General features: G+C 38.3%; 1 protein-coding gene across 10 annotated transcripts in view; it reads right to left on the bottom strand.

Moving 5' to 3' along the window:
* The window catches only part of KIF14 (kinesin family member 14), a 68,410-nt gene that overhangs the window by 5,459 nt on the left and 38,313 nt on the right, over nucleotides 1–24,638 (bottom strand). For all 10 annotated transcript variants that reach the window (XM_024237762.3, XM_063726018.1, XM_063726019.1 and 7 more), the window contains 8 exons: nucleotides 23,607–23,700; nucleotides 22,660–22,789; nucleotides 18,321–18,421; nucleotides 12,878–12,972; nucleotides 8,396–8,620; nucleotides 8,024–8,208; nucleotides 3,703–3,861; nucleotides 2,315–2,437 (listed from right to left, as the gene is read on the bottom strand). In XM_024237762.3, coding sequence (XP_024093530.2) covers nucleotides 2,315–2,437; nucleotides 3,703–3,861; nucleotides 8,024–8,208; nucleotides 8,396–8,620; nucleotides 12,878–12,972; nucleotides 18,321–18,421; nucleotides 22,660–22,789; nucleotides 23,607–23,700 — 1,112 coding nt within the window. The remainder of the gene's footprint in view (nucleotides 1–2,314; nucleotides 2,438–3,702; nucleotides 3,862–8,023; nucleotides 8,209–8,395; nucleotides 8,621–12,877; nucleotides 12,973–18,320; nucleotides 18,422–22,659; nucleotides 22,790–23,606; nucleotides 23,701–24,638) is intronic.

Raw genomic sequence — 24,638 nt, 5'->3', positions numbered from 1 at the left:
TTTATTTTTGAGATGGAGTCTTGCTCTGTTGCCAGGCTGGAGTGCAGTGGCACGATCTCGGCTCACTGCAACATCCACCTCCCAGGTTCAAGCGATTCTCCTGCCTCAGCCTCCCAAGTAGCTGGGACTACAGGTGTGCACCACCATGCCCAGCTAATTTTTGTATTTTTAGTAGAGACGGGGTTTCACCAAGTTGGCCAGGATGGTCTCGATCTCTTGATGTTGTGATCTGCCCACCTCAGCCTCCCAAAGTGCTGGGATGACAGGCATGAGCCACCGCCCCCGGCCGTGTTATTATTTTTTAAAACAAAAAAACAAAGTGAGAGAGGCAGACATATATTGAGAAAAAGAGAACACGTGCAAGTAAGATGAATGACTTAAGATTTGCCAGGCACTACATTTTTAGCATTTTCATATACGTTGTTTCTTCATCTCATATGATCCTCAGAACAATTTTATGAAATAAGTACGATCATCCTCATTTAAAAATGGAACGACTGAGGCTCAGGTAAGTTGTTCAAGGCTACATAGGAAGTAGGAGAGCAGCTTAATGTTCTATGTCTTTCCCCTATTCTGAGATAGTTTTTCTGGGCAGAGAGAAATCTATATAACCCTGTAGTATGAGCAAAGGGATGGAGAACTTCTGTGGCTTACACATAGTTTCACCTCAGATTCTAAGATGAGCTAGAAGTACATTAATACCAAAGTTTTTCTAAACAACAACAAAAAAACTAACTTACTCCATGCCTTCCCAGAAACAACCACCCAGAGGGACAGAAGCCAATAGTCTTCCACATGATCTACTTTTCTAGATCAATCAATATGTACATAAATGAGGAGACATCCTAGTAGCTAAGATCTCAGGAACCTAAACGTCCCCAGGTAAGGTAGCACTGCCCCAGCCACCTGACTCCAGCAAGAGCAATGGAATGGACAGGGATGGTTTTTGTTTGTTTGTTTGAGACAAAGTCTTGGTCTGTCGCCCAGGCTGATATGCAGTGGTGCAATCACAGCTCACTGCGGCCTCAAACTCCTGGGCTCAAGTGATACTCCTGCCTCAGCCTCCAGAGTAGCTGGTACTACAGGTGCATGCCACCATGTCTGGCTAATTTCTTTATTTTTTGTAGAGACAAGGTCTCGCTATGATTCCCAGGCTGGTTTCGCATTCTGGGCTCAAGCTATCTTCCTGCCTTGGCCTTCCAAAGTGCTGGGATTACAGGCATTAGCCACCATCCCTGGCGAGGGATGGTTTTAATATGTTGTTACAAGACTCTAAAACAGACAAGTCTCTAAAATTCAGTCTCATAAGAATTTGAATTTTTATCTTCCTAATCCCCACTTCACTAACAGTAATTGTCAATAAAGAAAATTTATGCATGAACAATAGTTTTAAAAACTTATTTATGTAGCATGTTGAGTTTTGGAGTCAGGCAGAATATAAAATCCTGGCTCAGGGCTTAATAGTTGGGTAATTAGGCAAAGTACTCCAATTCAATGAAATGAAGAATATAAATTCCTACCTTGAAAAGTGATATGAATATGAAATATGATATTCATAGGGCTTTTTCTTACTGACAAAGTACAAACCCATTATAGAAATGGCTAAGATTTACACTGTTACACGTAAAGCACCTAGTCTAGTAACTGTCAGAGGAAATTAATCAATAAATAGTTTACAGCCTGTGATGTAGGTATGCTTACATGACAGGGTCAGAGCATTAAGTGACTTGCTAAATGATAAGTGGAAAGTGATAGAACCAGGTTTCAAATACATGTCTTCTAATATTAAAACCCAGATCTTTCCTAAGGTACTAAGTAATGTTAGCTGGAGGATGGGAGGACACATATTTTAGGAAATCACTGAAATGCTTATTGGTTCTGTATCTTGATATGAAATATCTTATGTGAATGCCCCAGAAAAATATTTAGTTCAAGATACTGAATCAATAAATGTTACTAATAGTTTCCATTCTTAGAAGAGGAGAGGACTAAACAAAGCTAAGGAAGAAAATGACAACCAGAAAGCGAACACTAGGTGTCACTACCACACTCCACTCTCTGCTTAGGAGTTTACAGACTGAATTCTTGAAAATAGCTGCAACAGGACCAAGCAAAATATTAACAACAGAGGCTGCAGCGACTTAAGAATAACTTGGGAAAATATCAGCATAAGATCATGATGTCAGCCTCTTAGTGAAAAATAACTCAAAACAAATTAAAACATATGAATTTATAGAAATCTAATTTGTTGATTGAAAAAATCAACTTTATATATTATTTAGTACTGTACGGAATATTCTTTTATTCATCTTACCTCATTTTTTGTACACTGCCTTAAGAGTTCATGCTGAAGTTCTTTTGCTTTTTCCAGTCCAGAATCTAATAAAATCTTCATTCCTAAGCCTACACCATCACAGACAGCATCCATGAATTCCTCCTAGAAAAAGAATTTAAGCATTAACTAGAAAATTTAGGTTTTATATATTTTAATTTATTTAAATTTAGGTTTTATATATTTTAAATTATCAAGTAATTAAGTTATGTTTTCTGCTTACTTTAGGACTATAATATATTCCAAGTTTATTAAGTTCAACTAAAGCTAGAATAAGAACAGTCTGTAGTCTATAAAGAAATAAAATTAGCAAATCTGTAATTTAGTATCCCATATATAACATATTGCAAAGAATGTTTATCATCTTTAAGCAGGGCTCTATATTGCTAGAACACAGTAACATTCTTTTTTTTTTTTTGAAACGGAGTTTCACTCTTGTCGCCCAGGATGGAGTGAAATGGCACGATCTTGGCTTACTGTAACCTCCACCTTCCTGGTTCAAGCTACTCTCCTATCTCAGCCTCCTGAGTAGCTGGGATTACAGGCACCTGCCACTACACCCAGCTAATTTTTGTATTTTTAGTAGAGATGGGGTTTCGCCATGTTGGCCAAGCTGGTCTTGAACTGCTGACCTCAGGTGATCCACCAGCCTTGGCCTCCCAAAGTGTTGGGATTACAGGCATGAGCCACCGCCCCCAGCCAGAACACAGCAACATTCTAATATAATACAATGTTTTCAATAGCATAAATAGTGAAAGCAACCAAATACAAATTATCTGGTATTACAGGGTTTTTCATATGTTGATTGGCTGAGAAAACCCTCCACCGTAGATGACTAGCATCAAATTAAGGATCCAAAAGGTAAAATATGGTTTGCAAAATAATCCAATATATTTAAAACAGTTTTTTTGTTTGGTTGGTTTTGTTGGGCTTTTTTTGAGATGGAGTCTTACTCTGTCACCCAGGCTGGAGTGCACTGGCGCAATCTCAGCTCACTGCAACCTCTGCCTCCTGGGTTCAAGTGATTCTCCTGCCTCAGCCTCCTGAGTAGCTGGGATTACAGGCGTGGGCCACCATGACTGGCTAATTTTTGTATTTTCAGTAGAGACGGGGGTTTCGCCTATTGGCCAGGCTGATCTCGAACTCCTGACCTCAAGTGATCCACCTGCCTCGGCCTCCCAAAGTGCTGGGATTACAGGCATGAGCCACCACATCCCGCCCAAACAGTTTTAAATCTTATTGCAAAACTACTAAAAGTACAAGCTGTTTTGAAAACTTAAAGATAACTTGCCATGTTTAGTACTGTACTATTATCAAAAGTCTAATGTTCCCTCAGATGAAGTCTGTCTAAACTAACATTGCTAAATTACCTGGACACTGGCAGCTTTATTGTTACCATTTTCTAGAAAATGTAGCTTGCTCCCTTTCAGAACTGCTAACTGCCCCACATACTTTACAGCTTGTTGTACAATTTGGATTCCATTCTTTTGAGCCTCTTTTATCATTGATGAAATATCTGAACAGCATCCCTGTAAGATAAAAATGGACAAGTATATCAGATATATGAGATTATAACAGGTGGTAAAGAAAAGATAAGGGCTGGGCACAGTGGCTCATGCCTGTAATTCCAGCAGTTTGGGAGGCTGAGGCAGGTGGATTGCCTGAGGTCAGGAGTTCAAGACCAGCCTGGCCAACATGGTAAAACCCTGTCTCTACTAAAAATACAAAAATTGGTCAGGCATAGTAGCACATGCCTGTATCCTAGCTACTCAGTAGGCTGAGGCACAAGAATTGCTTGAACCCAGGAGGCAGAGGTTGCAGTGAGCTGAGATCGTGCTATTGTACTCCAGCCGGGGCGACAGAGTAAGACTCCATCTTAAAAAAAAAAAAAAAAAGAAAGAAAAGAAAAGAAAAATGTGCCAGGCATGGTGGCTCACGCCTGTAATCCCAGCACTTTGGGAGGCTGAGGCAGGCAGATCACAAGGTCAGGACTTCGAGGCTAGCCTGGCCAATATGGTGAAACCCCATCTCTACTAAAAATACAAAAATTAGCCAGGCGTGCTGGCAGGCGCCTGTAGTCCCAGCTACTCAGGAGGCTGAGGCAGGAGAATCACTTGAACCTGGGAGGCGGAGATTGTAGTGAGCCGAGATCACACCACTGCACTCCAGCCTGGGTGACAGAGCGAGACTCTGTCTCGCTGATTTTCAAAAGAAAAGAAAAGAAAAAAAAAAAAGAAAAGAGAAATCATCCGGAAAAAATAAATTCTGCATTTATTGATATAGTGATCTCACTTCATAAATGCCTCAGTCAGAACCAGAAAACATCTGTGGCTGCTAAAGGTGATAACATGAGTAAGATATAGTCTCTACCCTCAAAGACCTTACACACTAATAGGAGACATAATGTAAGTATAAAATTAACTACATATAAGACAGAATTAATAAGTAAAAGCCAAAAGAAAGAAAAAGAAGGGTGGCTCTTTTGCATCTGAACTTTTCCTGTTCTGATAACCATCTGACAGTTAATAAAGATATGATTTTCTCAGGGGAAAAGAAAGCGAGAGGGAGAGGAAGGGGAAGCAAAAGGGGTGAAAAAAACCCAAACACCTTCAAACAAAAGACTTCCCACATGCACTCAGAGTACACATATAAAAAAGGAATGAGGAAGCTTCTCTTGAGCTTTTCTTCTTTCTGTTACCTGCCCGCTGAAGTGTCTCTTCAAAATATTTCTCCTGGCCTGCTTTGGGGAATATGCTAATTGTATTGCTACAAGAAAAGGATTCTCAAACCATACTTAGTAGAAAGTGTAGTCACTAAATTCAGGTTTGCTAGCTTAACACGAGTCTCTCCTGAGCTTAATCTAACTTCCCCTCCAAGTCACCTGGTCTCTCCATCCTTGATTCCTTGTATAAGATTTCCCACAGGGCTATGAGTTGAAACCCACAAGTTCAGTTCAAAGTATTCTTTTCAGAAAATGAAAAGAAGGAAAGAAACTACACACCAGCTACTCTAAGAGAGACATTCTTATAACATTAATTCATCTGATCCTCACAGCGATCCTGCCTGGTAGGCATTTCTAGCTTTATTTTCCTGTGAGAAACAGGAGACTCAAAAACTTAAGCAGTTTGCCCAAGGACGCACAACTAATTTAGCATGGGTTCAAACATCAGTTTTTCAAGTGCCAGTAGTGAGTTTTTGTTTTGTGTGTGTTCTCCCACTATTCTAGTACTGCCTCTAAAATCTGAGAGCCAACTAAGCACTGACCATCCTTCAACAAGCTTCCTTTTCCAGGCTCAAACTTAAGTCAGACCCTTCGCTTCTGACTCTCTAGCTTTGCTCTCTGGCCAATCCTACCTTTCATTTTCATGGTTCTATGCTGTCAGAAATTCTCCTTCATCTACTACTTCATCCACACCTGTTTGCAGTCCACCACCCCCCACCCCTTGTCTTAGTCATCCTATTTCCTCATTACCTATATCCAAAGTCATCCTTCATCCCATATGAATTTATAATTAATTCAATAACAAGTATCCAACCGAACATCTATCACATAATGGGGCCTTGTGAAAAAAGACACCCATTGTCCTCTACCTTCTTAGAGCTAACTGTCCATTGAGATGTACAGGCTTATAAATAGTATGTTATATTAAAAGTCATAACGGGTGAAGTTTAGGGTTATTAGAGAAGCAAATAAGACAGGTGCCTAACCAAGTCTTGGGGAGACCTAGAAAATACTCCCGAGGGAGAACAACGGACATTAAAAACAATCATCTGATTTCAAGTTTACTAGTTAGATCAGTTAAAGATTTCCAAATCCCAGCTAGTAAATAGCCCATTCAGGAAGTATTTGACACAACAAAAATTCTACAGCAATAATAGAATGTGGAAAGTCTTTTGGTGGGCACCATAACATTAAATTTGTTCAATTGTTCTAGAATATTTTATTGCACGGTCTAATTATCCTTTTTTAAAAGTGAAATCTAACCCTCTTAGTATTTTCTTTTTTAAAATTGTTTATTTTTTGTTATTATTATTGAGACATGGTCTCACTCTGTCATCCAGGCTGGAGTGCAGTGGTGCAATCATGGCTCACTGTAGCTTCGAACTCCTGGGCTCAAGCAATCCTCCCACCTCAGCCTCCCAAGTAGCTGGGACCACAGGTACATGTCACCATTTATTTTTTTAGAGACAAAGTATCTAACAAGTTGGATATTTGTTATTATTCGCTACGTTGCCCAGGCTGGTCTCAAAGTCCCAGGCTTAACTGATCCTCCTGCCTCAGCCTCCCAAAGTCCTAGGATTACAGGCATGAGCCACTGTACTCGGCCATTAAATTTCTTATCTGCTCCTTTTGCATATCAAGGAATTTTTATAAAGGAATTTGTTAATATGGCAGATGACTAAGTATTCTCCAATATCAATTTTCCACTTCTTCCACAGATCCCTTGATTTTTGGCTTGGCACATAGGTGTCCAGAATTTTTTTAAAAAATACATTTCCTCATGATACTTGCAGCTAGATGTAGTCAAATGATAAAATTCTAGCCAGATATATAAATTGATGTGGCATATGGTGATTTCCAGAAACCTCCCTTAAAAGAAGGCAAACTTCAGCCGGGCGCGGTGGCTCATGCCTGTAATCCCAGCACTTTGGGAAGCTGAGAGGGGCGGATCACCTGAGGTCAGGAGTTCGAGACTAGCCTGGCCAACATGGTGAAACCCCATCTCTACTAAAATTACAAAAATTAGCCAAGCATGGTGGTGGGTGCCTGTAATCCTAGCTACTCGAGAGGCTGAGGCAGGAGAATCGCTTGAATCCAGGAGCAGAGTTTGCAGTGAGCCAAGACCGCGCCACTGCACTCCAACCTGGGTGACAAGAGTGAGACTCCAGCTCAAAAAAAAAAAAAGGCAAACTTCGCCCTGTCCTTCTCACCACTCCTTCCACCCTGCTGCACTGAGCTCAGATGAGGCTCCTCCATGGTGGGTCATGAAATCAGGGGCTACACTTTGGGCATGGTGGAGGGGACCACTGGGAGGAACCTGGATCCTGAGGACTCTGTGGATCACAGCCACTGTGTCTACATCTAGATTTTATGTGAGAGAGAATAAGCTTTCATCTTCTTCTTACAGCCAAACCTAATCTTATCTGACACAAGATAAGCAGGAAAACAAAATTATTTCCTTGTCTCTATGTCAGCAGGATTGTGGCCAATTCAGTCTGAGTTGAAACCCAATCCCATACCCAGAGAAAGACTCTGTCTCTCTTCCCAGTATCCCTTATTGAGGGCCAGCATGGTACAATGGCAGAGCATGAACTGGGCCCAAGACTACCTGGGTCCAAATCCAACTCAGTCATTTACTAGTTAGGTAACATTGGATGGTATATTTATTTTCCCTGTGCCTCCATTTCCTCATCTACAAGATGGTGATAACAACAGTGCCCACTGCTGGGGTTGTTATAAGGATTAAATGAGTTAATATCTGTAAATCACTTAGAACTACTCGTACATAGAGAGCCATGTAAGTCTTTGTTCAATAAATCAATTACAGACAACTACAGTCTCAGGATTTCAAAATAGAATGTACTTTTGAAAATCATACAGAGCTAATTTTGGGGAAGATATAGACAGTAGAAAGCCAATAAATAATTATTAAATGAATCCTTCAAATGATAATAAGCAAATCAATTTACCTGCAAAAATAACTGTAAGTAGCCTCCCAGTTTTTTAACTTCTTGTCTCAATTCATCCTCAAGTCTTGCTATGTCGGTACAAGGCAGTAAATCACTCAGCCAGTGTTTCATTAGCAGTACTAGCTGCTCAAAAGCACATGCAGTCTGAATAGTAAGTGACTGGATTGCTCGATCAGAAGAAAACACTTTGAAAGAAGAAAAATTACTGAATGAAATATTATCCAAATAAAAGAACTCATATATGATCATCATTAAAACATTTAACACGTGAAAAGATGCATGCCAGATGTGCCAAATAATCATTCAAAACAAAGTGCAATGTGCAGAAAATAATCATTGATGTGAGTTAACAAAAGCAGTGAGATTGCTTACAGTTATCTTGACTTTCTTCATCTTGTTCTTCATGAGCCTTGGAAATGGCAAATAGCCCATTATAAATTTTAAGAAAACTATTAATTAGGCTGTCTGCTATAGTTCTTTCTTCATCATAACTCTGTCCAAGAAAATCTAATGAAGAACCAATCAATTCTTTGCAAATTCCAGGAAGAAATGACTCTGCTGAATTTGAGTAAATAGTACTTGATTTGTCCATTAAACCTACATCAACAGAAAATAGCCATTTTAAGCTTGTTTTCAGGAATAATACTTTTTTTTTAAAAAAAAGGGATCCTTACTTTATGTACTTCTGCATTACTGAAATGTATTACAACAACAAAGCATTTTTGTGTTCACTGTGGAATTAGAAAAACAAAACTATTAGTATATATAACATCGTATGCTATGCTGTACTTGGAAGTACATCTTCCATGCTCTACTTGCGTATGTTGATTTCCAGGGTGCTCCATAATGTTAATTCTGCAGAAACTACCCCTCTGCTGCTTGCAAATATTACTCGTATACTATTGTTCTTCCAAAAATGTTCAGGCATAATACTTTCAAACAAATGTTTTAATGTAAGCATATTATAGAATCACTGATCAATAAATTCAAAGTAGGCTATACTTATTTCAATTCAGCCTCATTTCTATATGCTAAAGTGAAAACACAATTCCATTCATGGATCAATTAACCTCTCAACAGCATCAATCCATAGATTTAGTAGCTCCCTGACTGTACTATGAGACAATAGAGAATCCAAATATCCCACATAACCATTGGTTTAATCTCTTTCTTTACTTTCTGGTAGGAATTAATTTTCTTTTCTTTTTTTTTTTTTTTTTTTGAGAGACAGGGTTGGGCCAGGCACCGTGGCTCACGCCTGTAATCCCAGCACTTTGGGAGGCCGAGGCGGGCAGATCATGAGGTCAGGAGATCGGGACCATCCTGGTGGTGAAACCCCATCTCTACAAAAAATACAAAAAAATTAGCTGGGCATGGTGGCACATGCCTGTAGTTCCAGCTACCCGGGAGGCTGAGGCAGGAGAATTGCTTGAAGCCAGGAGGCAGAGGTTAAAGTGAGCCGATATGGCACCACTGCACTCCAGCCTGGGCAACAAAGCAAGACTCTGTCTCCAAAAAAAAAAAGAGAGACAGACAGGGTCCTGCTCTGTTGCCCAGGCTGGAATGCAGTGGTTACTCACAAGCGTGATCATAGCACACTGAGCCTCAAACTCCTGGGCTCAAGCAATCCCTTGGCCTCAGCCTCCACAGTAGGTGGGACGACAAGCATGTACCACTATGTCTGGTGGGATTAATTTTCCCTAAAGAACTGTAATTCATGAAAACAATGACAGTTACATAAAATTAGAAATATAATTGGATTCATAAACTGGAAAAGTAGGCAATGATAAACTACATTAAAAGTAGTGTCTCAGTCAGGCGCAGTGGCTCATGTCTGTAATCCCAGCACTTTGGGAGGCCAAGGTGGGCAGATCACCTGAGGCCAGGAGTTCAAGACCAGCCTGGCCAACACGGTGAAACCCCGTCTCTACTAAAAATGAAAAATCAGCCAGGCATGGTGCTGGGCACCTGTAATTCCAGCTAATGGGGAGGCTGAGGCAGGAGAATCACTTGAACATGGGAGAAGGAGGTTGCAGTAGGCCAAGATCGAGCCATTGCACTCCAGCCTGGGCAAAAAGAGCGAAACTCTGTCTCAAAAAAAAAAAACAAAAAACGTAATGTCTCAGTACTTCTACTTTACAATAGTTTCTCCTTGAGGTATACTACAATCAAGATAGGCTAAAACCAGCTGGGCGCGGTGGCTCATGCCTGTAATCCCACCACTTTGGGAGGCTGAGGCTGGTGGATCACGAGGTCAGGAGATCGAGACCATCCTGGTTAACACAGTGAAACCCCGTCTCTACTAAAAATATTAAAAAAAAAATTAGCCGGGCATGGTGGCAGGCGCCTGTAGTCCCAGCTACTCGGGAGGTTGAGGCAGGAGAATGGCGTGAACCCGGGAGGCGCAACTTGCAGTGAGCCGAGATCGTGCCACTGCACTCCAGCCTGGGAGACACAGCAAGACTCCGTCTCAAAAAAAAAAAAAAAAAAGATAGGCTAAAACCAACTGATTATCTACGGTTAATACAGCACATCTCTGAGGGATGGATTTTCTAAGCACTGTCTAAATCAGAAATAAATGAGAAGCTTGACTCATTCAGAGCCTCTGGAAATAACTTTATCCTGGAGTCCTAACATACTAAGTATAATTATTCTTATTTAATAGACAAGATTAAGTTTTCTGGTCTACTTCATAGGTGCTTAAAAGCAGCAAACTAAAAGGAGGTAGAATAAAGGCATAGGGTGGGGAATATTAAAAAACTAGAACAAAGGTAAGAGTTTGGTTTGTAAAGAGAAAAAGAAAAGCTACAAAACCCAAAGCTACAGTAAGGTAACGATGACTCAATATCATTATGATGATAATGACTATAGTAGAGTCATCGAGAAGAGTTAACTATATATTCTCTATTTAAGAAGATAATTGTATTAATGCATTCTAAAATCCAACAAAAACATTTTAGAAAGACCTGCAAAAATACAGTAAAATATATGGCCCTGAATTTTAGAAGTTAAGATACTTGCTCAACTTCCCAAAGCTAGAAAGTACTAGACACTGGGGTACAGCCCCTCACCCCCAGGCCTGGTCCCCCTTCCACCACTCACAGCTGCCCAGACGGGGGTCCTACTAAGTTCACAGGTGGGTTTCCATTACTGTCTTTGAAAACCGCAAATAAGCAAAGACCTTTTCTATCTGACTTCCCTTAAAATTATTTTTGTAAAATATCTTACTCAGATAATACCAAATAAATAAGTTGCTACCACAGATACATATCTTTTTATTTTGCTGGTAAATAAAAAACCCACAGCATATTTTAATCTACCTTAGATTAAATAAGTAGTAGGATCATAATTATCTTCCTAAAAGAAACCCTAATTTCTACAATTTAAAGTCAAGATGAGATATAATACCTTTTATGACTACTCATATTCCATTAGAATCTTTATCAAATAGATTGTTACATAATTATTTTAAAATTTTTGTTTACTAAGTATAACACGTGTACTGTAAAGTGCATATATCTTAAGTGTACAGCTGATTTATATATGTGTACGTCTGTAAACCCCACTTAGCTCAATGTATACAACATTTCCACCATCCCATCCCAACAGATTTCCTCTTCCCGGTTACTAACTCCCAACAGAGGTAACCACTATTCAATTCTAACCTACTTTGGCTTTTGTCACCATAGTTTAGTTTATCTATCCTTAAACTTCATATAAAAGTAATCATGTAGTATATACTCTTTTGGATCTGGCTTCTTTCACTCAACATTATGTTTCTGGAATTCATCCAGGTTATTGTGTGAATCAGTCATTCCTTCTTTTTTATTGCTGCATAGTAGTCTATTGTCAGCAGGTAGTAATTTTTTTTTTTTTTTTTGAGATGGAGTTTCACTCTTGTTGCCCAGGCTGGAGTGCAATGGTGCCATCTCAGCTCACCACAACCTCTGCCTCCCAGGTTCAAGCAATTCTCCTGCCTCAGCCTCTCAAGTAGCTGGGATGACAGGCATGCACCACCACGCCCAGCTAATTTTGTATTTTTAGTAGAGACAGGGTTTCACCATGTTGTTCAGGCTGGTCTTGAACTCCCCACCTCAGGTGATTTGCCCGTCTCGGCCTCCCAAAGTGCTAGGATTACAGACGTGAGCCACCGTGCCCAGCCCAGCAGGCAGTAATTTTTAAATTGTAATTATTACAGGTAGTCACACATATAAAATTTACAGTGTATCCTCTCCTCCTACCTTTTAAAATAACATTATAATAAATATTGGTAAAAAATAATTATTCAGAGGAATAATTCCTTAACTTTTTAAAAAATATTGAAATTATTTTGGGATAGATGATACATAGATCATTATGTAAAATTCAGAAGAAACCAAAGGGTATGCAGTGAAAAGGGTGCCTTCCTTCCTGTCCTGTCTCCATCCCCAAGCTCCCATGTACAACCAGCACTTTTGGGGTTTTGGTGTAGTTCTCCAGAGAGATCTTATTCATTTACAAGCATCTATGTCCACATCTTCTTTTTTCTCCTCCTCACACAAATGATAGAATAAAATACATAATCCGCTGCACTTTGCTTTTTTTCAGTTGTAAGGAAGTAATATTCTCATACATTTTGGAACATACACACCTTCCACATTTGAATTAGTTACTCTACTAAAAGGCTTTGAAATAAATCACAGAGCACAGAATTTTTGAAGTGGAAGGGGTCATTGATCCAACCTCCTCATTTTACAGAGGAATCAGAAGCTTCCAGGAAATGAAATGATTTGCACACGGATAAGAAAAAATGTAATGGTAGAACCAAGACTCAATGCTTTTCTCGCCATACAGGAAATGTGAAGAAAAAAATACCTGATGAATGCGAAGAATGCAAATTCTTAATTGGATGGACTTGTATGTCATGTAAACAACCAGAAATTCTTCTGTTCTTCATCAAACTCCTACTCCTGAAAAAAGACAAACCATAAGATTAGCAGTTCTATACCACATGGAATAATATTATTAATATTTATAACTTCTCTAAAGAAAATGGACATTCATGTGTGTGTTTTTCATTAAAAATTTTCATCAAAGGAAAAATTCATTTGGTTAATTGAGCAAGAATTTTACTATTTACAGGCAGTGTTCTAGGCAGATAGTTAATTAAATAGAATAAGTATTTATTAAGCACTACTATTTGCAGGCTCTGGATATTGTGGTAAAATGTGGCAAACATGGTTTCTGGGCTCACTAGGCTTAAAATCCAGAACAAAAGAGATAAATTAGGCAAATAATTACAATAAAGTGATGAATGTGATGAAGGCATACAGTGTTGTGGTAGATTCTATAAAAGAACTTGACCTGGCCCAAGAAGTCAGGGGGGCCTCCTTGAGCAGTAACCCTCAAGGATAAGTAAAACTTAGCCAAATAGAGGGCAGGCTTGGGAAGCAGGGAATAGTGTCGCAGACACAAGCAACAGAAGACCTGATAAATGAAAGTAGTGTACATGCGAAGAACCAAACAAGGTTCAGAAGGACTGTGGCCTATGATGTAAGAGAGAGAGCAGCAAGAGATTAAGCTGGGAGGTGCACAGGGGCCAGCTTGAGGTGGTCTTTGTATGTCAATAAAGCTTGGATTTTATCCTGAGCAAATTATCCAGGGAAGGATTTTATCTTATTTTTTTAAGTGGCCGAGTTGGGATTTATTTATTTTCTTTCAACTTTGATTTTAGGTTCAAGGGGTACATGTGCAGGTTTGTTACTGGGTAAATTTCATGCTGTGGGGGTTTAGTCTACAGATAATTTTGTCACACAGGTAACAGGCATAATTCCTGATGGTATTAAAGAGTTTGTCAATCCTCACCTTCCTCAAATAGGCCCCAGTGTCTATTATTCACTTCTTTGTGTCCATGTGTACTCAATGTTTCAAGGAAAGATTTTAAACAGGGAAGTGATTTAGGTAAATAAACATTTAAGCAGGTATCTGCTACACTGTGTACAAAGCATAATACCTGTGAAGTGCAGCAGTGGTACGAATGGAAGAAATGTTTCTATCTCCAATTGCTCTTTTTGCTGACCTCTTTTTCCTCAACCTATAAAAATGCCCCAATTTCTAGCCGGGCGTGGTGGCAGGTGCCTGTAGTCCCAGCTACTCGGGAGACTGAGGCAGAAGAATGGTGTAAACCCGGGAGGAGGAGCTTACAGTGAGCGAAGATCATGCCACTGCACTCCAGCCTGGGCGACAGAGCAAGACACCATCTCAAAAAAAAAAAAAAAAAAAAAAAGCCCCAATTTCTGCTTTGAGTTTGCTTGGCTGCCTAAGCTGTTATTTTCTTTCTTTCTGTTTGCTTCTTGAAAATGGAGGCTACCCTTTCTGCTACTTGAGAAAGCAGCCTACCTCCATATTGCCGTTCATCTATAAATTTTCTAAACCCAAACTCCAATTCCTATGTCAATGAAACTAACAGAGCAGTGATCTAGATCTAAATTTAGTGGATCCTTTGAAGTATTTTTCCTAACAGAACTCTCTATTACAGTTGGCTACTCAAAGAAAAATACTATTTGTCGAAAAGATTATTAAGCCAAAGCATTCTATCACTAGTAGCCTAAATGTTTCAAATATAAAATTTCCCCCATGAACTCTTACAAGAAAAACACAGAAATAGGACTGATAAAAGGGAAAGGAAATATCAATTCTCAAATATTACAGTTTTTCTGCTTAGGGGTGAAAAAAGAGTATATTATTACAGCAAGTCTAAACTAGGAAAATAGTTATTCTTGCAACAGTATCATAGTTAAACAATGTTTAAACCCAAGTAAAATGCTTGTCATATTCCTTTCAAAGAGTTTTTACTTAACCTCAGAGGGAAATTTATTTTTAACTGTCAACAGTATATATCAAAATTTATAGGCAGCCAAACCAGTCTATTTTATTGCAGAACGACTGTGGCATATCATTGCCTAGTAGAAGTTCTATAATTAAGAATCTGTCAGTGTTTCCATTACCTGCAGGCATTCTCAGAGTTTGGAATTCTGTCATGAACATTCTTACAAGGCTAAAACTTCATATACAAGGTCTCAGACTAAGAGCAATTTTTTAAAAATATGATACTTTTAAATTTAGAAGTACCCAAAAATCTCTGTGAAATGAAAACATCCAATTTCAAAATCTTAAAAAACGTTGAGATGTTTTGATTTTTGGTAACATCTTAAATTTCTGCTGATTCCCTAATTATTAACTTAAAAGTCAACAAAAAATAAGATGTAAATTGCCAACATCCAGGAGGCTAAAAGTCTTTTTTTTTTTTTTCAGAGATGGAGGCTCACTCTATCACCCAGGCTGGAGTGCAGTGGCGCGATCTTGGCTCACTGCAAGCTCTGCCTCCTGGGTTCACGCCATTCTCCTGCCTCAGCCTCCCGAGTAGCTGGGACTACAGGTACCCAACACCACGCCCAGCTAATTTTTGTATTTTTAGTAGAGACGGGGTTTCACCATGTTAGCCAGGATGGTCTCAATCTCCTGATCTCGTGATCCGCCCACCTCGGCCTCCCACAGTGCTGGGATTACAGGCATGAGCCACCGCACCCAGCCCCAGTAGGCTAAAAGTTTAATGCTCATTATTAATGGTCATATTGTGATTTACAATTCTAAATATACAAAGTTTAAATCTGTTTATAATAAAAATAATACAAAACTAGTAATCCTAAAATCCAAAGATATTCATAAATCATTCTCTGATGAATTTATTGGTCTGATTTAAATTTTTGGGTTAAATATCTCAAGCTCTATCTACCCAATTTCACCTAAGGACCATATTTAGCTCACTTCAGTGCCAAAGGCCAACTCTGTCAAGTCCTCAAGACAAATCACTTGAAGATATTACCATCTGTTACTGGTACTGGACAGAAATCATAGCTTCTCTGTATTCTAAGATTTAATCTTATTCAATATATATTAAGCATCCAATAATAATCAGAGCTGCCATTTATTGAATGCCCACCCATCGTAATAGGAGCTTTATATGCACTATCTCTAATCCTCATAACAACTCTGCAACATAACCATCATCAGCCCGATGTTGTCAATCATGGTGGTCATAGTAGAAGTAGCAGGAGCAGCAGCTGCTCTATACATAGGACCTCACTTAATCTTAATAGTAAATCCCTGTAAAGTAGGTATATATTACTGTCTTCATTTTATAGATGAGAAAATTGAAGCCTAGGGATGTAATGTCACTTGTACATGACTACACTGAGCATGGAGTAGCACCCAGGACCCTGATATTAGACCTTGTGACCTCTTTGCTATGCTATATTGTAGGGGGATACAGACATGTTCCCTACACTCAAGGAGCTCATTTCTGTGTAAAACATATGCTTTGTATTTCATTCAGGATAATGCTTGTTATGTATTAGCAATTTCTTACCATAGCTTAGAGGTTACCATGTGACCAATAAAGCAGAAATAATGGGGGAAAGTTGTTATAAAATAGTTTCATCTCTTTGAGGAAAATCATAAAAGAGTTTAAAATAAGCCAAGTCAAAAACAAGGCTATAGGCCTAAAATGATTTAGAAACCCAAATGGATTTTGATCTGCAGCTGAAGGCAATGAAGTTTAAGAAAACAAAAAACAATTAGCTTAAACAGAAGGATGCTACTATTTCGTATACAATGGAGAGACGATATGGCATAGCAGTTAAGAAAATCAGGAGCTTTGGAGTCACCCAAACTTGGATTTGAGTAATGGCTCTTCCTCCTATCAGCTCTGTGACTTTGGACAAGTCACTTAACCTCTCTAAATTCTCAGTTTCTTCATCTGTAAAATGAGGGTAATGACAATGTCTACTTCCTAGGTTTGTGGTGTGTACTAGGTGAGATAAGGCTTAGTAAGCATTTAATAAATGCTCTTAATAACAATGATGCTTCTGCTGACAGATAAATACTATTGACCCTTACATCCTGAAAATCCCCAGCTCCATCCACCAAAGTTCTAAACCCAAATATACACCTGGATGTTCCCTGAGAATCTCAAATTCTTCATGTTCAAAATTCAACTCCTCTTAAACGCTCCATCTCAGGCAACACGACTTTCCCCTAGTCAGTCACCCAATTTAAAACCAGGAGTCATCCTTGCACCCTTCACACCTTCAGCCCCACAACCAGTCTCTGCATCCTATTGATTCTGCATCCTGAGTATGTATAAAACTCGACTTTCCTCTTCACTGCATTTAAAATCCTTCTGTCTAGCCTCAGTTCAGGTTTTTATCAACTGCTCCTGCCTCTACTTTCCTCAATTCCTGGTCTTTCAGGACAGAGGGTATTTTGTATTCATCTTTGCTTCCTGAGGGCACAGCAGACAGTAGTCATCAAATACTTGCTTAAAAACCAGACCAAACTAGGAGGCTAAATTGGCTCCAAGGCCTTTCCATAATACCATTTTGCCTCTCTATAATCTAAGCATCTGAGGTCTAAGCAGAACTAGTTTTTCCTTGAAAAGCATATATTATTCACTATGGAGGATTTTTATGTTTTGAGTTAACAAGCAACATTTGTCATATATAGAAGTTGTCTATCACTATGATTTATTCTTTTGTGGAGTTCATACTAGCTTTACTGTATTTAAAATTCTGTAACTTACAAGAAAATATCATCAATATGTCAAGTTCTTGAGAAAGGGTAATTTTTTTTTTTTTTTTTGAGACGGAGTCTCGCTCTGTCGCTCAGGCTGGAGTGCAGCGGCTGGAGTGCAGTGGAGCGATCTCGGCTCACTGCAAGTTCCGCCTCCCAGGTTCATGCCATTCTCCTGCCTAAGCCTCCCGAGTAGCTGGGAGTACAGGTGCCTGCTACCACACCGGGCTAATTTTTTGTATTTTTGGTAGAGACGGGGTTTCACCGTGTTAGCCAGGATGGTCTCGATCTCCTGACCTCGTGATCCACCCACCTCGGCCTCTCAAAGTGCTGGGATTACAGGCGTGAGCCACCACACCCGGCCAGAGAAAATAATTTAAAAGTAATAAATACTGTTCATTTTTACGGAAAATTTAATTTATGCTACTCTAAGTTGCTCTTAAGATTTATTGGTTTCTCTTCTAACTAACTAATAAACAATTTAATGCCCTAAGTGCTGTAATTTGACCAATAACATATTATTCCTCTTATAGTTCTGGGTTTCCTGTCCAGACATCTATCATGACAATGGTTCTTTTAAAATAAGGAAATAATATATATAATATACAATTTACACACACACACACACACACACACACATGCATGCACACACAAAAAGCAAGAAAACCAGTAACAAAAATGTCTTTACCTCCTTCTAGAAAGTGAAGAAACTGGTGCATCCGTAATGTCGGGTTCCCATTCATCTTCAGGATCACAAAAGACATCTTCACCCCTGTTACTACCATTACTCTAAGAAAAATATAATATATAGTTTCAATAAATTTGGGGTGAAAAAATGTTTAGCAACTAAGAAAAAAAAGATTAAATCCTTTGTTACATTTAAACCACAAAATTAGCAGATTATATATTATCTGATAAGTCTAAAAAATCATTCCTGATCAAATTAAAAGTCAATCACACAATGATAGGAATGATATTAAAAGACATCTACTTTTAATAAAAACAATAGAAATCATTAAATAATTCAGGAATAATAAACTTGAGATTTATAAGAATAGTAAAAACATAAACAATAAAATCCGCAGGAGAAACATAAAAGAATAATCTGACAAAGTTAAGATGTAGTCACTTCCTGGTTGAATATATTGATCAGGATTATAGTCTATATTTTACAAATTTAACGTAATAACAATTACAGTTCTAGCAAAATGCTACATAGAACTTGATTCAGAGACAGTATAATTTTACAGAAAAATAAGTTAAAAACTGCAATGAATGGTTAAAAGTAGGAGGTAAGTTAAACCTAGGGTAATTCAACCACTAGGTTTTAAAGTATATATCAAGGCAAGAATAATCAAATGACCTCCATACTACTTTTGTCGTTCTAAAAACACAAGCAATTCATATTAATTGTAGAAAATTTGGAAATTATTAATACATATAAACACAAAGAAAAAAGTTAAAACCACTCATAAACCCATCATTTTCACATAAACATTGTCAATGCTTTGGTATGATTGCTTTCAGCCTTTTTGGATTTTCTATTATGAATATACTTCACGTTTATGACATAAACCCTACTTCTTCATGGTGTAAGAATTCTCTTTTTTTCTTTTGTAGAGAGATGGCTGGTATCGAACTCCTGGGCTCAAGTGATCCTCTCATCTCAGCCTCCCAAAGTGCTGGGATTACAGGGCAACCTTGACCTTCTGGACTCAAGTAATCCTCTCACTGCAGCCCTCCAAGCAGCTGGGACTCCAGGCACGCAACGGCACATCTGTCTAATTTTCAGATTTTTGGTAAAAGGGACAGGGTCGGCTGGGTGTGGTGGCTCATGTCTGTAATCTCAGGATTTTGGGAGGCTGAGGCAGGCGGATCACCTGAGGTCAGGAGTTTGAGATCAGCGTGGCCAACATGGTAAAATCCTGACTCTACTAAAAATACAAAAAAAAAAAAAAATTAGTTGGGCATGGTGGCATGTGCCTGTAATCCCAGATACTCAGAAAGCCAAGGAACAAGAATCGTTTGAACCTGGGAGGTGGAGGTTGCAGTGAGCGGAGATTGTGCCACTGCACTCCAGCCTGGGCAACAGAGCAAGACTCTGTCTCAAAACAAACAAACAAATAAGCAAACAAACAAAAACTATGTTACCCAGGCTGTTCTTGAACTCCTGGGCTCAAGAGATCCTCCAGCCTTGGCCTCCCAAAGTGTTGAGATTAAAAGTGTGAGCCACCGTGCCCGGCCCTGCTAACATTTCCTTTAGGATTTTTATAGCTGTGTTGATATTAAGATTGGTTGGTAAGCCAGGCACAGTGGCTCACGCCTGTAATCCCAGCACTTTGGGAGGCTGAGGCAAGTGGATCACAAGGTCAGGAGATTGAGACCGCTGATGCAGGAGAATCGCTTGAACCCGGGAGACGGAGGTTGCAGTGGGCCGAAATCGCACCACTGCACTCCAGCCTGGTGACGGAGTGAGACTCTCAAAAAAAACAAAGAAGATAAAAAAAGATTGGTTGGTAATTCTCTTCTGAGTCATCTTTTCAGTTATTGTGGTTTTTGTTTGTTTGTTTTTAATCAGTTATTCTAGCATAAGATAAACTGTGACACTTTCTATTTATTGCTATGTTCTAGAATAGTTTAAACAGAATAAGATTTATCTGTTCTTTGGCAGTTTAAAAGAGCTTACCCATAAGAGTGTCTGAGATTAGCACCTTCTCTTCCTATACTTTGTTGTTGTTTTTTTTTTGAGGCCAGTTTGTTGATGAACGTTTCAAATTATTGCATGGTTATTCACCTATGAAGTCAACTTTCATAATTTATCTTTTTCTAAAGTCTTTTATTTGAAGGAAATTGTCAAATTTATTAGCATAAAGTTTTATAGGTAACATAATTTTTAAATGTTCTATGTTTACTTAAATGCCACTTCTCATTTCTAAGATCACATTTATCTTTTCAAAGAACAAGAGCTTATATTTATTAATTTCTAATTCATTATTGCTTTTATCTCATGATTCCTTTCATTGCTTTCCTTTGTTTTATTTTGTTTTTATTTTCATTTTTCCATTAAACAATTCAAGTGTTAGGCTACAATTTGGCAGCATCCTCTAAGTTTTTCCATATGATACCTTCATTACTATAATGATCTAAGTAGTATATAGTTCCATATGGAGTCACATTATTTAAAGGTAGTATATTTTACAAATAGTAGCAATGCAACAATACATGTTGCAACTATTTTAGGGATAATTTATGGATAATTAGATAATATGAACTTTAAACTTTAAATTCATACCTCTCACAAAACACCATAATAAATTCTATGTGATTCAAAGATGTGAACTTTTTTTTTTTAATTAAAAGAAAATGCAGGGGTTGTACAATGTTTAAGTAAGATCTCTGGAATAATAGATGGATTCAAATTTACCAAATTAAAAATGCCTGTATAACAAAATGAAACCAACAAAAAGATGATATAATCAGGAAAAAAGATGTATGATAAATATAAAGGCTTATCAAAATATGTAAATAACTTTTATAGCTATATTAATTTCCTACATTTCATTTAACAAAAAATTCAGCCAGGCGCGGTGGCTCACGCCTGTAATCCCAGCACTTTGGGAGGCTGAGGCCGGTGGATCACAAGGTCTGGAGATCGAGACCATCCTGGCTAACATGGTGAAACCCCATCTCTACGAAAAACACCAAAAATTAGCCAGGCGTGGTGGCGGGCACCTGTAGTCCCAGCTACTCAGGCGGCTGAGGCAGGAGAATGGCGTGAACTCAGGAGGTGGAGTTGCAGTGAGCCAAGATTGTGCCACTACACTCCAGCCTGGGCAACAGAGTGAGACTCCATCTCAAAAAAAAAAAATTCAAAGGGAATGAACGCATACTTTATCCATAAAGAAACAACAGTGAAATCCCTAGATTTACTAGTTATTACAGTATAGGTTGCACACAATGGCTCACGCCTGTAATCCCAACACTTTGGGAGGCTAAGGTGAGAGGACTGCTTGAGGCCAGGAGTTCAAGACCAGCCTGGGCAACACAGCAAGACTCTGTCTCTATTAAAAAAGAATAATAATAAGCCCAGGCATGGTGGCTCACACCTGTAATCCCAGCACTTTGGGAGGCCAAGGCATGTGGATCATCCGAGGTCAGGAGTTCGAGACCAGCCTGGCCAACATGGTGCAACCTTGTCTCTTTTAAAAAAATACAAAAATTAGCTGGGGCTGGTGGCAGGCACCTGTAATCCCAGCTATTCAGGAGGCTGAGGCAAGAGAATCGCTTGAACTCGGGAGGCAGAGGTTGCAGTGAGCTGAGATTGCACCATTGCACTCCAGCCTGGGTGACAAGAGCGAAACTCCGTTTCAAAATATATATATATATATATATATATATATATATATATATGTATAAAATGCAAACTGGTAACATCAGTAAATGGCAATATTTCTAGCAAGCAATTTGTCGGTGAGCATCAAAGTGTAATAAAAAGTTCATATTTTTAGTTTCATTTTGGAAAATAAAAGATGACAAAATAAGATATTAAAAACTACTATGTACAGAGATTTTTTAGTTGTGACTATAACAGGCCGCAGGCAGTTGGAAGCACTCAAAGCACAGCATCGGAGAAATGTAAATATGCAAAAAGGTACATTAGGCATAGAAAGATCATCTCAAATGATGTAATATGATTTATGTCTATCAAATTTCTTCTTTCCTTAAGCTTAAATGTAAAAATTTTAAAAATATACAATTATGACAATAGATTCCACTCAAATTTCTCTATTATACCTATAACTGTATTAAAACAATCCAATAAAACTCCATTTAAATGTAAAAATAAATATATATAATTGTTAATACTGGTTGGTTTAGGTAATTGATAGATTGCCTTTTATTTTCCAAATTTTCTATACGGAGAATATGTCACTTTTATATATATTTTTTTCACCAAAAGCAGGTACTTGAACTTTTATACTTTTTTATTTTAAAAAATTTGTAGAGATTTTAATAATATTCCAAACCTCATAAAGTTCTTTCATCGCTGCAAGTTTAGATTCAAACTTTTCCAGACTCCAGAATGTTGAGACTCCTAGTTTCAGGTTACGAACCCGAATAGAAGTGTCAGAACTACTTTTATCTGATATATCATGTCTGAAAGAAAAACAAACAAAAAAAAGCTTATCCTGAAACATACACATCCATTTATACTAACAGTTTTCTGGGGTAGAATAATTTCCCTAAAAATTCCATCCACTGATTAAGTCTTTCCACAGTTAAGTATTTTTATTATAGTAATAATCATATAAGTATAAAACATATAAAAATAACATAAAAATTTTTTAAAATCAAAAATTTCTAATAAGGTATGTTCCTTTTGAACAATGAAATACTGATACATTTTCAACTCAAAAGAAAATTAGCAAATTCCTAAAACAACTAAAATTATTTTATTTATAAATATGCTAGTATGTTAGTTGTTGAAATCTCTCTTAATCCAGAATGACCTCTGAAAGGGTAAAGTCTCACTGGGGATTCTGGGGATTCTGATACCAGCTCTTTCCCATAGCTGTAGAATGGACTTTAGAGAAATTAAATGATAGCCGGGCGCAGTGGCTCACGCCTGTAATCCCAGCACTTTGAGAGGCCAAGGCAGGCGGATCACTAGGTCAGGAGTTTGAGACCAGCCTGGCCAACATGGTGAAAATCCCATCTCTAACTAAAAATACAAAAATTAGCTGGGTGTGGTGGTGCACGCTTGTAATCCCAGTTACTCAGGAGGCTGAGGCAGGAGAATTGCTTGAACCCGGGAGGTGGAAGTTGCAGTGAGCCCAGATTATGCCACTGCACTCCAGCCCGGGCAATAGAGCAAGACTCTGTCTCAGAAAAAAAAAAAAAAAAAAAGAGAAACTAAATGATATAAAGGCCAACTTGTTTAAAACATTTATAATCAGGATAATTAATTACTCACCTGCCAAAAACATAGTATGTTTTCAATTTGCTGCTGATAGCATTGGCTTCCTGAATCATCATTGAGAGTTTCATAGAGCTCCAAGTTGTCTGCACTAATACAAAGCACACAGAAAAGATTCAAAATACATACATGGGCACTAACATATACCATTAGGCAAAATAATTCCTAAAAAAAAAATTACTGATTTTAAATGAATGGTTTTAACTCTATATTGCAGAAGGGTAAGTGATATTTGAGTAATTTGGTGAAATAAAACATTTTTCCTATAAAATGAGGTTTTTGCCTGTGGGAAGATGTAAGAAAATGGAAGCTGATATTAAAAATATAAGCCAAAGACAATGCTTTACTTTCTAATATCTAGAAAAAAAATTTTTTTCTAATGTCTTTTTTCTTTCTTCCTCATTTCTAAATTCTTTCAAGTATTGAGTATTCTATAGTCTTACTTATGTAGAAACATGTCCTTTTGTATTTTGCCTAAAAATTAAAAAAAAAATTTATATATATATATGTCAGGACATTAAAATAAAAAGGAAAATAATTTAGTGCACAATTTCACTTTCCTTTTTTTTCTTTTTTTTTTTTGAGTCAGGGTCTCAGTGGCTCAAGCATGGCTCAGTGCAGCCTTGACCTCCCCAGGCTCAATGATCCTCCCATCTCAGCCTTCCAAGTAGCTGGAACTACAGGTGCATGCCACCACACCCAGCTAACTTTTTTATATTTTGTAGAGATGGGGTTTTGCCATGTTGCTCAGGCTGGTCTTGAACTCCTGAGCTTAAGCAATCTACCTGCCTCAGCCTTCCAAAGTGCTGGGATTAGAGGCATGAGCCACCACACCCAGCTCCTAATTTGAATTTAAGATTATGAATGGGCACAGTAGCTCATGTCTATAATCCCCATATTTTGGGAGGCTGAGGCAGGAGGATCACTTGAAGGCCAGAATTTCAAGGCCTGCCTGGGCAATATAGTGGCACCATATCTCTAGAAAATAAAATAAATTAGCCAAGCAAGGAAGCATGCACCTGTAGTCCT

The sequence above is a fragment of the Pongo abelii genome, chromosome 1 (assembly GCF_028885655.2).
Source record: "Pongo abelii isolate AG06213 chromosome 1, NHGRI_mPonAbe1-v2.0_pri, whole genome shotgun sequence".
In the NCBI taxonomy this organism is placed as follows: Eukaryota; Metazoa; Chordata; class Mammalia; order Primates; family Hominidae; genus Pongo; species Pongo abelii.
Note: the sequence above shows the minus strand (reverse complement) of the source record. Positions and strands in the feature narration are given on the sequence as shown.